Source organism: Podarcis gaigeae (assembly GCF_964106915.1).
Source record: "Podarcis gaigeae genome assembly, chromosome: 2".
NCBI lineage: Eukaryota > Metazoa > Chordata > Lepidosauria > Squamata > Lacertidae > Podarcis > Podarcis gaigeae.
Window position 1 is genome coordinate 78,752,632 of NC_139679.1, and position 16,676 is coordinate 78,769,307.

The 16,676-nt window shown below is 42.0% G+C and overlaps 1 protein-coding gene and 1 long non-coding RNA gene across 4 annotated transcripts in view; one reads left to right on the forward strand and one right to left on the reverse strand.

The window, feature by feature from the left end:
* ATG7 (autophagy related 7) overlaps nt 1–16,676 on the forward strand; it is a 159,434-nt gene that overhangs the window by 88,008 nt on the left and 54,750 nt on the right. Inside the window, exons 18-19 of one of the 3 annotated variants that reach the window (XM_083726759.1) lie at nt 5,257–5,327; nt 6,043–7,079. In XM_083726759.1, coding sequence (XP_083582885.1) covers nt 5,257–5,289 — 33 coding nt within the window. In that variant the 3' untranslated portion in view covers nt 5,290–5,327; nt 6,043–7,079. Of the gene's footprint in view, nt 1–5,256; nt 7,080–16,676 lie in introns of those variants that run through there. The other 2 variants (XM_083726760.1, XM_083726761.1) reach the window with 2 other exon arrangements.
* On the reverse strand, nt 1,326–2,576 carry LOC310838936. Its single transcript, XR_014561232.1, has 3 exons — nt 2,439–2,576; nt 1,556–2,094; nt 1,326–1,509 (listed from the first exon to the last, which is right to left on the reverse strand). It is a non-coding gene; the product is annotated as an uncharacterized lncRNA (long non-coding RNA).

The window sequence follows — 16,676 nt, forward strand, 5'->3', positions numbered from 1 at the left end:
AAGTGAACAGTGGAGAGCCGTAAATAAGAGTGTCATGACTGAGTATACAGTGGTACCTCGGGTTAAGAACTTAACTCGTTCTGGAGGTCTGTTCTTAACCTGAAACTGTTCTTAACCTGAAGCACCACTTTAGCTAATGGGGCCTCCTGCTGCTGCTGTGCCACCGGAACACGATTTCTGTTCTCATCCTGAAGCAAAGTTCTTAACCCGAGGTACTATTTCTGGGTTAGCGGAGTCTGTAACCTGCAGCGTATGTAACCTGAAGCGTATGTAACCCGAGGTACCACTGTATATGTATAAATGAGACAAATCATTTATACTCCTGAGGGATAGCTCAGTCGGTAGAACATGAGACTCTTAATTTCAGGGTTGTGGGTTCGAGCTCGACATGGAGTGAAAGAATCCTGTATTGCAAGTGGTTGAACTAGATGATCCTCATAGTCCATTCCGTTCTATTATTTTATGTGCAAAGTGCACATAGCAACATGCTGTAAGTGACAGATGCACTTCAATAAAAGTAAAGTTGATTTTGTGTTGTAGTTGTTAAATTAAAAAGATTGTAATCAATAGAGAAAGTGGTGGGAGAATAAAGATACAATTGGATATATGTAATTGGCATCCAGGTAATAATTAAAACCCAGCAGATGATGGCCTGGTTTGCACATAACGCTAAGCCAAACCAAGGCTAAATATGAATGCGCAAGGAATCACAGTAAAATGGGATTAACACTAAGCCACACCACGACTTCACTCAGAGTAGCATAGCAGCAGCAGGAGGACTGGTGAGCAGAGAAGCACCTGCTGCTTTTACTGTGAGCATAGGTGCCAACTCCTAGGGGCTGAGGCACTTTGGGACCCCCAATGTTTTTTGAGGTGGCTGCCCCCCATTGTTCCCAGGGCAGAAGAGGGCATGGTCCTGCTTCGGTGACTGACATCTCACCACCACTGGCTGGGGCAACTTCCTCGTCCTTTCCTTGCATGGCAGTGGGAGGGGGGGACGATGGGGTCCACCACGTTCGATTCCTCCCCCTGGCTCCTTGTGATGTTGCGCACGTGGGGTCAGGATGTCATGTTGGGGCCCCACAATCTTTTTCAGTAGTTAGCGCCTCTGACTGTGAGTATTCACATACTTATGCGTTCATACTTTCCCATGGTTTGGCTTAGCATTCCATATTCACCAAAGTATTGCTGGCGTCCTTCTGCCTCGAGAGACAGTGGAGTATGGCTCGGTCGGGAAGGTGAAGTCAAACTGCTCCGCCAGCTCCCCACAGGGTATTTTGAATGTGGTTCGAAACAAGGTCTGCATATTTAGCTGCAAAAATTCCAAAGGAAAGAATCTTTAAAAATAAGGGGAAAGAAGGAAGATACGAAATAAAGGGAACAAATGTTGAATTTGGAGTGAGGACATTTGTTAACTTGGGAGTAAACTGATGCAGTGGAAGATGTACAGAAGCTTACCAAGTTGAGGAAAGGGACAATCATCTTGTTAGCTGCTGTGCTGTTAAAAACCTGTAGCCTTCCCCCCCCCCCCAATATTTGAAAAAACAAACAAAACCTGCAGCCTTTTCACGAAGTCTGTTCTGACATTGCCTTTAATATGAATGCTACTCTAGGCAATTAGTTCACCTGGTAACAACCTAACACATCCTTTCTCTTTATTATTTCATTCCCTATTTATATATTCAGTGTACTCATTTTTACCCATACAGCCTGGACAGTGAGCGGCCTTGAGCTGGCTGTGGTTGGAGATGCAGAATTCTGTGGACCTTCACCAGACCCTGCAATGCACTCCTTATCCTCTTACTTCAGAAGTTCTTATACACAAAGTTTTAGGAACATGTAATGCATGAAGAGAAGAAAATGCTTATTATAGATTTATTCTATATTAATAAATAATTTTGTAATATACACATGCCCTCAACCTTACATTTAATTCTTTGTACTGAATTGCTAATGTTTTCTTACTCTTGATATATGTTTTTCCACTTCTGCTTTAGTTAGTAATTGTTTTCAGGCAGCTTTGTTGCAGGAAGCAGGTGAAAAGCCTTCATTGTTCCACAGAAAAACATTTGCTTCACCTAGAATTGTTTTTAGCTGTGAATGAATAGGAAAAGAAAGGGTAAAGCCCTGTTTTTATCTCCTTCCTGTTGTACAAGATAATTTCACACATATGGGGGTAGTAGATACATAGTCCTGCATGGGCTTAATATGAACCTGAAATTTTAACTCCCAAGTTAATATTTAAAAGCCAGTACATAACTGGAACATTCATGTATTCTGCTCAGGTGTGTACTCTTCTTACAGACTAGCCTCAATTTGACATTCAGCTTATGATTTCCCTGTTCATGATCTCTCCTGAAATTATGTCTAGCTTTGCCTCAGTTCTTTCTCTGATCAGGTTTTCTTCACTACCTTACAAGCTTTACTGAAGTCTTTACCAGAGGTCAGCTGCCAACCACTGACATGCTGACTTCTGGTCTTCAAAATGACAGCTGCTGGACTCTTCTTCCCCACTTGGAATTCTTCTTAGCTTCTGCCTTCTGTTGTTTCAGCTTTAAGGTGTTTGTTGCTTCATCTGTTGCCTATAGCAACAGTGATTTCTCAGTTCCTATCCCCTCTCTGGAATCTTGCTGCTGCTTAAGTTGTTTGGGAGACGGTGAAGAGATATATCAAAGAGCCCTTTTACAGCGCTTAGTCTGCCCTTTTATTCTCTCCAAACAGTTGCCACATTCTCACTAATATGATGAACCCCATTGGCCTAGAACTATGGACCAATAAATTTGAATGGAATGTACCACAAAATGATCTGCTATATTTGACCTTTTCGTATTCTACTGAATAATATAAAAGCCAAATGTGACAGCAAATTGTTGTAACTGAAACCTTGCAAGTTACATAGTCTTGAGCAACAGCATCAGTTTAACTGCCTCTTGCAAACTACCAACTGAACCCCAATACGGCAGCTGTAATCCAGCAAAATCTGGGGAGCACCATGTTGGCTATCTCCACATTAGAGAACGGCAGAGTTGGCAGATTGCAAGGTCAGCCTTGGATATTTGTTCTATTTGCAAAGTCTCTTCATAGCTAGTTTAAATTCTTTGGTTACTGTAGGGCAAGCCTTCCCCAACCTAGTGCCTTCCAAGTGGTCATTCTGGCTGGAGCTGATGGGAGTTCCAGTTCAAAACATTTTGAAGGCACTAGATTGAGGTAGGCTGCTGCAGAATCTTGTAACTGAAAAGGCAACAGTTTATTAAATGGAGAGGTTTGTCAAGGTTCAACCTCTCAAAATACAGCTTTTTAAAACCAATTCTTTAAAATTGAATAACATTCCCATCCAGGGAATTTCATTCAAATTCCAAAAGAGCCCAGTTTTGGCACCAAATCTGAAGCACACGTAATCCTGAGTACTCCCTCTACAATAGATACATGCATGTAGTTTAATAATAAAGTAGCACTGTGGTTTAGTAAGCACAAGCTCCCTTTTGAGCACATCTTTTGCTCTTGAAGAATGGTTTGTATGCGTTATGTTGATTTCTTTGTACTTCCTTACTTAACCGTATTTTTTTAAAAAAAAAATTACAGTGGTGCCCGCAAGACGAACGCCTCGCAAGACGAAAAACCCGCTAGACGAAAGGGTTTTCCGTTTTGGAGGCGCTTTGCAAAACGAATTTCCCTATGGGGTTGCTTCGCAAGACGAAAAAAATCTTGCATCCCCCGTGAGTTTTTTTCGCTTTTTTCGCCCTTTTCTTAAGCCGCTAAGCCGCTTATCAGCTGATCGCTGGAAGCCGCTTGGCAGCTGTAGCGCTAATCCGCTAAGCTGTCAATGGGCTTGCTTCGCAAGACGGAAAAACCGCTAGACGAAGAGAATCGTGGAACGAATTCTTTTCGTCTAGCGAGGCACCACTGTATCATATTTATACTGTATAAAGCGTAGCTTGGGGGTGTACAGCTAACAAAATCCCCGCCTGCAAATGATCAAAGCATGGAACTAAAATATTAAGCACGAGAAAAATACAATCTTTCTTTTCCATTCCTTTTTGGCTTCCACACAGTATTTCCAGCTGGGTATGTGTTGCCATGAGATGATGTGGAATCAAGTATATTGTAAGAGAGCACATTGTTCATCCGGATCAGTTCCATTCTAGAAAGGAAAGTTAGCAACAAGGGAGGATTCCTTATGGATTATGAACCTCGCTGACTCTCACCCCCATAATTTCCAAGGCAGCAGGCATAACTGGCAAATAAATGTGCAGGCAAAGTGAGCGTGAAATATCTACTTACATTTCATCAGTTATATTAATTCATACAGTATGAACAGTTTAGGAAGCTCTTTCTTTTTTGGATATGTATGTGCTGTAGATAAAAAAAACTAATTTGAAGGATTTTCAATATAACACCTTTAATTACCAAGCTACTTGTTTGAAATAACATTACAGATCTAATAAGTTTCCATATGAAGAGAAGAATACATGTTTCAGATTCTGTCACGTTTTTAAAAGTGGATTACGCTTACTTCTTTCTTATTGTTTGTGATAATTGGCATATTTATCTTACGTGTTGGACAGGATGATTCTCCACCTGCCTCTTTTCTAATAAATCTTCAGACTGGTTTACCTTGAATTTAGAAAAATACTGTTTTGTGTTTCAGCTTGGTTTATCATTCTCATAGCATGCCCAAGCATGGTATATTGGATAGCCTGCAAGTAGCTTCCCCACTCTTTTTTAAAAAGAGTGCCTCTTGGTAGTTTCGCTTCCCTCAGAAGTTTAGGGGCAAACGTTCTCCGTGGCACTCCTAAAATTGTGGAATTCTCCCACCCACCCACTCCTAAAATTGTGGAATTCTCCCACCCACCCACTCCTACATTCTCCGTGGCACTCCTACGTTCTGGCTTCTTCCCTATATAACCTCCAACAAATGCTGAAGAGACACCTCTTTACCCTGGCCTTTGACACCTGAGATGTGTGTTTTCAGGGCCCACCCTATTCCTGTGACTGTACTGTATTTTAATTCCTGTTTAAAGTTTTAATTGTAAATTGTTGTAACTCCCTGGTGATGGTTGGGTAAAAAAGGTAATAGTAGTAGTAGTAGTAGTAATAATAATAATAACGTAAAAGTTCTGGCATTTGCTGCCTCATAATTTAACGTAAGAAAGAGGCTGACTATGTTATGCCACACCTGAAATTACCAATTGTATAAATGATATGAAAGAACACTGAAGATACTGAATAACATTTTTCTTCCTTTTTCCATTTCAGATCTGGGACATGAGCGATGATGAAACACTCTGAAAGCTCAGTGAATGAAGAGAAAGATGACCCACATCAGGGTGTGTTGGTCTGGTTTTTTGGTCACTCATATGACAAATTAATGATTGCTTACTTAACTGTGGCTGTTGTAAATAGAAACACTCACGGTGCACAACTTTTACTGGGATGGGACAGTATTGCAATTCAAGGCACTTGTACTATGAGTGTAATTTCTCTTTCTATTGTGTGTGAAATATATATATAAGAGAGTTACAATTAAAATCTCTCTATTTTTTTCAGCTTCTAAATATAGCTTATATTTAAAATGCCTCTGAAGAAAACGTCTTTGTTTATTTTTCTCCCAGTTTGACTTTTTCTTTTAAGTAAACATTCTGAACAAATCATGCCTTTTGAAACACTTCAGGGATTTATGGCCAATGTATCCTTGTCTCTGAGGTAGACAATAAGAAATTAGTCACATTGAGAATAAATAGAATGAGAGGTCCACATGTTTAGTCTCTCAAAAAGACATTTCCTCTGGTTGTTTCTGTATATGGCAACACTCTATATATTCTCAACTTTTAGTGCCTTTTTAAAAAATGGTAGTTGATAACTCATGATTTTCTTCCTTCCAATACTAATAGTTCATCTCTGCTGCCTCCATAGCGAGGTGATTGCCCACCAACACCAAAACTATGCCATGAGCCTCTAAAGTATAATGAATTTAAATAATAATAAGGAAATCTATGTTATTTACTGTTTTTAATACAAGTATTATTTTATCTTCTTTGTCAGCACATAAACAATGAAACAGCTATGCAGAATCTTCATGCTAGCATTTTGTTCCCTTTGCCATTGGACTACTTTCCCAAATCGTATCTGGTTGCAGTCACAAATCTGGAGAGGCTCAAAGTAGCCAGATTATGGCATATCATGTTAACAGCATACTTTTAATCTGTATATTGCTCACTGAATCTTGTCTCTACTTGATTTCTTATTTCTGCTAATTACGAAACCCCTGTTTATGTCGTCTTACGTTTTCTATCTAGTAAGTTAATCTAGCTCTTGGGAAAGGGTGTGCATTTAAAAAAAATCTCAACACTTAGAAGCTGTACGTTAGCAATAGCAGAAATAGGAAGTACAATTCTCATGTGTATGCAAGTGCAATCTTTTAATTTAAAATAATGAAATTGCATAATGGCCTTCAGGCACCACTTGCTGAGGAAATTCAACATCTCTGATGACAGACTAGAACTCTACACTGGGAAAATTTAGTACTCCGCAGCTTGCACTGAGTCACCAGCACAGACGTCATTTGTAGATAGTGAAACAGGAAACTCTGTTTTGAAATTCTACAGTCTTGATTAGCTGAGAGTCCAAAACAGCTCGAGGTCCCAGGAATACTCTCCAATGAATGTCTGTCTTGACGCTTGGATTATCAAGATTGAATTTGTCAACTCTTTTTCCCCCTCCGAGAGTTTTAGCTATATATGACATTTTAAGCACAGGGTAATACGATGTTTCCTTGCTTAGTAATTCCAGTAACTTAGAGTTGTATAAGACTGAGCTCGCTTCCTGTACATATGCTTCCCAGATGTCTGTGCTGTGCAGAAGTACTCCACTGTGACTTCGAAAACCTTCTGTTGTTTAACTTTATTGTGTTTTCCTCTCCCCTTACAAACCAGAATGGCGCTCTTGCTTGCTTGTTTGTACGCTTGCTTCTAGGTGTTTTTTTTCCCCTTTGTAAAATGTTTTAAGCACTTAATTGAGGAAAACATAATGAAATATTTTATTCTAATGAATGAAATGTACATTAAAAGAACTTCCAAGTACTTTTACACACTGCCTTGTTTGCATAGATAGACTTCTGGCACCACCATCTACTGTTGTCGTTTGATAATGGAGGAAGTTGAAATTTGAGCTCTGGGGAATGAATGGGTGTGTGTTTTGCTGGCATGACTGTCCAAAAGTAAAAGTCTTGATTATTATTATTATTTTGTCATAACAATGGAACCAGAAGTCATACGATTAAGCTGAAAGGTAGGAGATTCAGGACAGACAAAAGGAGGAGTCTTTTTTAATCATTCCAGCTCCCACATTAAGTTATTTGCCCTGGACCAAAGGCCTTCATACTCTCTGCATCAGTCTGCACTAATGTTGCCAAGTTAATTGTGTCTTCATTTAATTATCATTTTACTTCTAAAAAGTATTACTTAACCTGTTCTTTCCTGCCCGAGCAGGTCACAATAAAATTTCAAGTTCACAATACACAATAACATTTTCATACACATCCAGAAATACAAAATCAGCTAAAACCAGGCCTGGGCACAGAAATGCATTCTTGGCTGACATTAAAAAATCAGGGAAGGAGGGAGCTCCATAATGGTGGGGGCACTGTTGTGAAGGCCCTGTCTTGTGTTGCTGCAAACCAAAAACTGGCCAACTCCTGTATACTCAAGAAGGCCTCCCCCCCAAAGGTCTTAATAGTTGGCAGTCATTTATGTAAGTTTTTTTTTATGTAAGTTTCATAAAATATGTTAAAATAACAATGGGTACAAGGAAGAATTATGGGCAACCCTACAGCAGAACGTCAGTGGTGTTAAGGAGCAGCCATCCAGCTCTGCTTTCTGGAGACAGCCCTGTAGGTAGAAGCAGAATGACTGTCTCACCATGCCTTAGACTCCTAGCCCACTGAGCCACTCTAGAAGGATATCATGGTCAATGGTACTGAATGCTGTTGAGAGAATTAGCAGAGTTGCTCTCCCCCATCCCTCTCCCAGTAAAGGTCATCCATCCATCAAGGTGACCAGGGCTGCTTCAGTTCTGTAATCAGGCATGAATTCAGGTGGGTAAAGGGGCATTGTTGTTTCTGCAAGAGCGGCAGGTGAGATATAAGCAACCAGTTTTGCATTAAACTGCCCCCTGCATCTCAGGGAAGCAAGTGAGAAGAAGCTGGCATTGGTGTGATTGCTGATACTACTGTTGATGGTGGGAGCAAGGCAGGGAACCTTAAACTACATTTGCCTGACGCAAGAAACATAATGCTTCTCTAGGTTGATGCTGTCCCACCCAAACTTTGGGGGGGAAGTTCAGAGAACTTTTGTTGTTGTTGTTTCAAGCACTCCTATACAGGAGTGGATTGAATTCAGTTGCTAAGAGTGTTATCTCATAGCTCTCTATTTTTGTTTGGTTTGGTTTTTTGCCTTTCCAGAGTTATATGTCTTTTCCAAGACGAGATGGTTATTTTTCGTACACCACGAGTGCTGTGCATACAGGAAAGGATTTAGGCTGTAATGTGAGTCATTTCTGACATCCTCAATATTTATCTTAGGTAGACCTTACTGCTACACATGTGTGCACAGACTGTTGGGCAAGCTCAAAGGCAATATCTTCATAGGGTACCTGTAGAATAAAGGCTAAACTACTACACAGTGATATTACTCAGACTGTAATAATACTGCAGTTGCACAAGTGTCACAGAGGGCAAAGGCTGATCTTCAGAATATTGCCTAATACTTTAAGTTCTTTGTCTAGGTCAGCCAAGTTGATAAACTTGTGTGTCGTGCAACAACAAAATAACTGTGTGAAATGACTGGAGTTTTAGCATCCTTGGCATTGGCACTTTTGAGTGTTGTTCCTAACCAATACCTCAGTCATTCTTAAAGTAGGCCTGTAAGGTGGTCATGCTGGCCACATGACCCGGAAACTGTCTGCGGACAAATGCAGGCTCCCTTGGCCAGTAAAGCGAGATGAGCCGTGCAACCCCAGAGTCGTCCACGACTGGACCTAACGGTCAGGAGTCCATTACTTTTTCAGGTAGATTAGTACAGTGGTACCTCAGGTTAAGTACTTAATTCGTTCCGGAGGTCTGTTCTTTAACTGAAACTGTTCTTAACCTGAAGCACCACTTTAGCTAATGGGGCCTCCTGATGCACCGCCAGAGCACAATTTCTGTTCTCATCCTGAAGCAAAGTTCTTAACCCGAGGTACTATTTCTAGGTTAGCGGAATCTGTAACCTGAAGTGTATATAACCTGAAGCATATGTAACCCGAAGTACCACTGTAGTGTTATACTTATCTTGCAGACAGTGGCCTGAGGCCAGGTAGCAAAGTTTGTCTGTGGCTCAGGTGAGTCTCGATGTGGGACTTCCTAGCTAGCATATGCATTTAGCTGCTGCTTTGCATCCCTGCGAACATGAATGTACAGTGGTACCTCGGGTTACATATGCTTCAGGTTACATATGCTTCAGGTTACAGACTGTGCTAACCCAGAAATAGTACCTCAGGTTAAGAACTTTGCTTCAGGATGAGAACAGAAATTGTGCTCCGGCGGTGCGGCAGCAGCAGGTGGCCCCATTAGCTTAAGTGGTGCTTCAGGTTAAGAACACTTTCAGGTTAAGAACGGACCTCTGGAACAAATTAAGTACTTCACCTGAGGTACAACTGTATATTATATACACTGACTATGACTACTCCCTCAGTGTGTGAATTGGCCCTTGGGTAAGTTTGGGGTAGAAGCTAAAGTGGAACCTTTTTCTATAGATATGGATTCCCAAAAAAATACTGTGCCCACCCCCCATGCACACAATAAATAGGCTCATTCAGCATATCTTAGCGAACTCTCCCTTAATACATTGTACAAATCAAGGTTACTTCTGTTACTGATAGTATTTACAGAACACTTTCACTGAGAGGGGAGGTGGTTGTCCCCAATTTGGCTGCTGTGTGGATGCAGATTGCTTGGCACGTATGCATAGTTCTTCTTCATTGGTTGAATCAAGGTTGCCGTAACTTTTACCAAGTGGTTTCTTATGTAACAAGGGGCCTCTAAAAACAAACAAGTTGGGATTTTCTGGCAGCCATTCAATACACAATCCATTTACAACTGTTATAGCTCTCTCTGTGTGTTTACTTTCTTTGTTTCAAAATAGGGACTCTGCTAAATTATATATTGAGCACTTTTAACTAGGCTAAAGATGCAGGATTTCTCTCTCCTACCCTCTTCCTCTCCTCTTCCAAAATAAACAGTTTGGCCATAAAATGAGTGGTAGGGTAGAAGGCAGATATCCAATTTGCTTTTAGGATCTCACTACATTCAAGTACATGCACGCATGCACACATCCCTCCTTTCCAAAATATTTTTTACCATTGTTTCTGAAGGTAGTAGATGCTGAGGACTCTTTCTGCATAACTTACAGTATACAATTTCTCCAAAATTGATATGGCATGGTGGCCTCTAGCTCTCATTAGTTGAAGCAATGGGAAGGATGGCATCCATAAATATAATTTCAGGGACAAACTAAAACCTAACTTGAAAGGAGAGCGGAGCAGCTGAACTACAGCTCAAATCTCTTGTCATCAAATTTGACTCAGTTTGCACCAGAATGGTATAACACAGTCCAGCAACACCTGCCCCCCCCCTCATACTTGGTCACTGGCCGTGCTGAAAGATGGGAGCTATCTGTTCTTGCTATCTGGAAGGCTGCATGTTAGCCACCCCAATCTCAAAGTATACGCAGCAGTAGCTCTCCTAATAAATGGCTCTGGCTTAAGAGCTGCCTAGCTTTGAATTGTATGTAAGCCACTCTGAACTCCTTGGAAGGAGGTCCAGGCAGAGCAAACAAACAAAGACATTCCAGTAAATAATATTTAAGAGTTAACATTGAACTGTGGCACCACATGGCCGAATCTTGGCCAGTGCAGTTTCTTGCTCCATTGTTATGGGGCATCCCTGTAAAAGAGTCTGAGGGGGTACTGCATGTCCAGATGGCCAGCTCAGGCCTGACAGGTCCGTGATCATAAGGATTGTGTAGATATGATACACATCGTAGGGTGACCCTTAACCTTGGTCAACCCCTACCAACCACCAGTCAGCAATTGGGCTGGTTGATTTCTCAGCACATGCCAAAACCTTCTGTAGTCAATAAAGTTGAAGCCTGATTTAATCTCAGAATTGTTGGCCTACGTCTTAATGTATCATTGTGTGGACACCCCCACATTGCCTAGGTCCACAACTAACCTTTGTGCCTTTGTATCATTCTGACCATGGTGTTGCAATGCCACTATATCCTTCAAATGCGAATTGAAGTCAGGAGTGATCCACACCTCTGCCCATATTCGGTTCATGTATCTTGTACTTTAAGGTCTATAGAAAGTTAATGGTCATTTATCTTTCAGCTTTCACCATTAGATGAGAGTCATGTTTTGATTGCATGCTTCCCCATAAAACGTCAACCATAGCTGTCAATACTGCAAAACTGTTTTGAAAGCTGTTTTTGTCCTTTTCAAAAGACGACGCATGCCTACAGTACAAATGTAAACTACTTTGAAAGCAGGACAACTCCTGTAACTTACCACAAAGATTATCCTCAAGGATAATCATTTTGTAAAGGTGCTAAGAATTCTTCATTGGAGAAGTGTACCCAGGCACAGAACATGTACTTTCCTGGCACCAGCAGACAGGGCCACAAGATTCTAGTGGGCATAACCTGAGGACAGGGAGGGCATTTCACTGCTAGAATGACTCTAGTTTTGAAATCAAACCAGTATGGTCTAGCTATGGGTGTGGAGCAGCAAATTAAGAACTGCTAGTGGAAACATGCTTAATATATGGCAAACGTAGTTTTAAAGCCAGCTCACTCTCTGTGGAAATTAACCTTGGGCTCATTGTTTGCCAACTTGCACTTTGGTGTCCAAGTTATATTTCTAATGCAATAATTTTAGTAATTTGTGAAATAAATATGTGACTAGCAGTGTGTGTGTGTGTGTGTGTGTGTGTGTGTGTGTGTGTGTGAATTTGCCTGTGTGATACTGAGATATAAGGAGAGGCAGAGGCCCATTCATTGGCAGGTAAGTATTTTTCAAATGCCCTTCCCTTGCCAAAGTTGGGAAAGGACTTGGTGAGGAAAGCAACTCAAATTGCAAGGTATTTGAGATAATGGCTAGGAAGGGGTTGGGGAATTTTGGATATGCAGAGAAACTGAAAAGAATAGTTGCGACAGAGTAGAGCAGCTCACCCTCAGAATTTCTCTGGCCGACCAGTCCGATGAAGCACTTGAATTCTTGCCATAGGGAAGCTGTGCTGGGGCCTGCTTGGCTTGCTCAAAGCCACATCTGATGATCAAAGGCTGCAGTGGGGTGTGAGAAGAGCAGCAACTCCTTGTGGTATCAGATAGTAGATACTATTAAACAAGGCCATCAGGTAATGACTTCAAGCCCTGGTGAATGAGGAGCTGAAAAGCGATGTGGTGCCGTTATGTAAGAGTGAGGACACAAGGGCAGGAAGCTGCTTGCCACTCAAAAGTACTTCACACAGTGCGTAGTTAAACAGTACACACACACACACACACACAATTTAAAACATTTTGAAACTATTTTGAAATGGTAACATACCCTCAATGCTAATATTTTAAAGATTGTGGGAACAGTACCTTAACCGTCTGCACAAATAAATGTTTTTAGATTCCTCCTGAATGTTATTGAGAGGGAGGCACACCTCAGTAGGAAGATCTTTCCATAAAAGGAGGCACCAGCATCGAGAAGCCCCTGTCATTGGGTCAGTGCCAACCCAGCAAAGTGGATTTAAAAGAAAACTAGACTATTTCCCCTTACATTTTTGAGCCATCGGGTAAACTGTGTGCAGGCCTGGGCTTCTTACCAGTGCTTGACTTAAGAGTGGCATAGGCAAGAATGCCTGTTCTTCACAGTTGTACAACAGTATGTTGTAGACGCAGTGCAGAAAAGTACAAATGTTTTAAGAGGCCTCGTGTTTGTGGCGAAGAGGAAGACACTCGCACCACTTTCCTTGTCCAACTGCAACATGACAGCCCTGCAGTGTTGCCAGTGAGTCTTACAATCTGGTGGTTACTGCCACCACCACACCTTTTGTGACCCATAGCCCCAGAAACAAGGGGGGTGGGGAATGGGCAGGCATGATTAATTGTTAAATCCTGGTATCCCAGACTTAACACCCCTTGCAGCTTCAGCCTTGCAATTTATGCCGTGTATAGGCCTCTGATTCTCCCTGACTATAGAGCATATTCCTGGCTTTACTGACTCTGGTTTTGGGCTTCCAATAACATGGAACCCATAGCTATTTAGGCACATGGGGATTCCCAAATCCTGAGACTGGCAAACACACAGAAGCTCCACTAATCCAATGATGAGACTGTATTAAGAATAGATTAGGAAGAGGGCAAGAAGGTCCAACAGAAATACTGAAACAAAACTCAGCCCAATGACTCCAAAACCTAGTCCTCCCCCTCTCTTTTGCAGGAGTGACCTCTGACCAATGTGGTCAGTTTCTTCATGTGGGCATCTCAAGTACTCTTTTTGAAGAGAACAGGGGGAAGATACCTGACAGCTTGTCTTATAGAAATGGTGGGACTAAGAGACCACGGTCCTGTGTGACAAGGTTTAAGTAGGCTCCGTTCCCTTTGATAATTGCAAACATTTAGCATAAGATGATAGCACCATGGGTGAAATAGTTTGGCTTAAAAATTCAGGGGAAGATCATGTCTGTGACTTCGTTTTGGAGAGAAAGGCCATTAACAGCTTCAGACTTTACTGTTCTTTGCTGACTGGGAATACATTTGCAACAATAAATTCCAATTGTGATTGTGCTCAAGAGACTTAACCACTGGCTTGCTGGCAATGGGGGTGGGCTGGGGGTGGGAGCGAGAGAGAGGAGTGGAACAAACAGCATCATGCGATAAAATACTGTGTACAAGGGCAGATTGTCTTTGTTGCCGCTGAAGTTCCAGCACCGGTGCCAAGAATTGATAGCTGTGGCTTAATTTAGCTGCCTCACGGAATGACAACAGTTGGCTCTCTTATGATTAAGACTACCATGAAAAATAGCATCAAATGGCTAGATTAAAAATGCCTGGACTTCAAAGCAAGTGATATGCTGCTGTTCAAGCACAATAAATAAAAATACCTGCCACTTAGGACAGGCAGGACAAGGGTGATGATGCAACAAGAGATGTACTTTCTTCCCACCTCAAGTAGGAGTGACCCTTTTCTTCTCTGTAGGAGTGAATGTAAACCAGTTTTTAATTATAAAGTAAAGTTGGGCACTTAGGGAATATCAGTTGGATGCAGATGAAGGCCGCTGCCTGCCCCAACAGCCTGAGCATGGTTCTTTTCACTTTGGCCAATTCACCATCATTCCAGGTTCTGTTTGTTGGTAGTCGTGGTTAGAGCAGAGGTTTTTCAATGTTTTGGGGTCCACAGCTCCCTTGAACAACTACATTCTTTCTGTGGCACCCCTGTGGGGCTCAGGAACCCAGTTATATCATCCCTTGCCTGCAGAGCTGGCAGCCCCTCACCTCTTTTCAAACACCCTCCCTTATGGAGTCTTCCCTCAGCCTCCTCTTCCCCCTCCTTGGGAGTCCTCTGGGCAGCTGAAGCTGCTGCCCCTGGTCACTGAGCCGCCTCCTTTGCCCCAAAGAGAGGTGCCTCTTCACACTTCCCCACAAGAGCCTGGAAAGCACCCTCTGGCCAGCCCCAGAGGCACCCTTCAGCAGGAGAACTTGTAGCCAGGGCTGCTGCAACAAACAGCTGTGCAAGGCTTTGGGAGGCAGAAATGCAAAAGAGCATCAGAGGAGGGAGGGAAGGAAAGAGGGACAGAGGCCAGTGTTGCCCACAGCACCCCGACTATCATTCAAAATACCCTAAGGTGCTGCGGAAGAAATATCAACAGCCTCAGATATGCAGATGACACAACCTTGATGGCAGAAAGTGAGGAGGAATTAAAGAACCTTTTAATGAGGGTGAAAGAGGAGAGCGCAAAATATGGTCTGAAGCTCAACATCAAAAAAACGAAGATCATGGCCACTGGTCCCATCACCTCCTGGCAAATAGAAGGGGAAGAAATGGAGGTAGTGAGAGATTTTACTTTCTTGGGCTCAATGATCACTGCAGATGGTGACAGCAGCCACAAAATTAAAAGACGCCCGCTTCTTGGGAGAAAAGTAATGACAAACCTTAAAAAGCATCTTAAAAAGCAGAGACATCACCTTGCCGACAAAGGTCCGTATAGTTAAAGCTATGGTTTCCCCAGTAGTGATGTATGGAAGGGAGAGCTGGACCATAAAGAAGGCTGATCGCCAAAGAATTGATGCTTTTGAATTATGGTGCTGGAGGAGACTCTTGAGAGGCCCATGGACTGCAAGATCAAACGTATCCATTCTGAAGGAAATCTGCCTGTGTTAGGCAACTAGGTGACAAGCAGTGAAATTTAGACATACAAAATTGTTAAAAAGTCATTAAAATGTAATAAATTAATACCTAAAACACCAGCCTCCCCCTAACAACTCCAGGTTGTGCTAGTGCGACTTAATTTTGGAAATGGAGGTGTATCTGTATGTTTTATCATTATCTGCATCACCCTTCCATATGACTTTCCATTTACCCCCGGTGTCTTTTTCCTCCTGGTTTTCAGTGCAGGGTAGATTGAAATACTTTTGAGTAGGACTACTCAATGTCCATCTTCAGAGGGCTGCCATGCTGCAGACCACAGTGAAGTGTTAAAATAATCTAGGGCTATCTTTGACCAGTATGGTAGTGTATCACACAGTTTTGGAACATGACCTGGTAAGATGGTCAAATAAATGTTCAGCCATTGAGCCAGAGCTGTTGATATATTCATGTATTGATTAAAATATTAAGATATGCAGGTATACTTTCTGGTGACTCACACCATGTGAGCTGCTTCCATTCATTTTGATGGTTGCTTCATTCACACCAGTCAGCACTGGGTGGTGTATTCTGTTTATGTTACTTTTATCTTGCTTTTTCTTTTCTTTTTTTTTTGTACTACTTTGGCTTGTGTGTGCTCCATTACTATTGTGATCATTCATACACAGCTGTTGCTTACCTTCTTTTTAAGAATAAAAGTTGAGTCCTGAAGCAAAACTTCAGAGGGTTGTGTGTATGTGTGTGTGTGTGTGTGAGAGAGAGAGAGAGAGAGAGAGAGAGAAGAAGGAGGAGGAGGAGGAGGAGGAGGAGGAGGAGGAGGAGGAAGAAGAAGAAGAAGAAGAAGAAGAAGAAGAAGAAGAAGAAGAAGAAGAAGAAGAAGAAGAAGAAGAAGAAGAAGAAGAAGAAGAGGAGGAGGAGGAGGAGGAGTAGTAGTAGTAGTAGTAGTAGTTTGGATTTGATATCCTGCTTTATCACTACCCTAAGGAGTCTCAAAGCGGCTAACAATCTCCTTTCCCTTCCTCCCCCACAACAAACACTCTGTGAGGTGAGTGGGGCCGAGAGACTTCAAAGAAGTGTGACTAGTCCAAGGTCACCCAGCAGCTGCATGTGGAGGAACGGGGAATCAAACCCGGTTCACCAGATTACGAGGTTTCAGTCTTAATTGTTTTGGGTTGTTAAGTTTTGAGTTTTTTGTTTGCTTTGGAAGGATCATTGAAACGAGGACACAT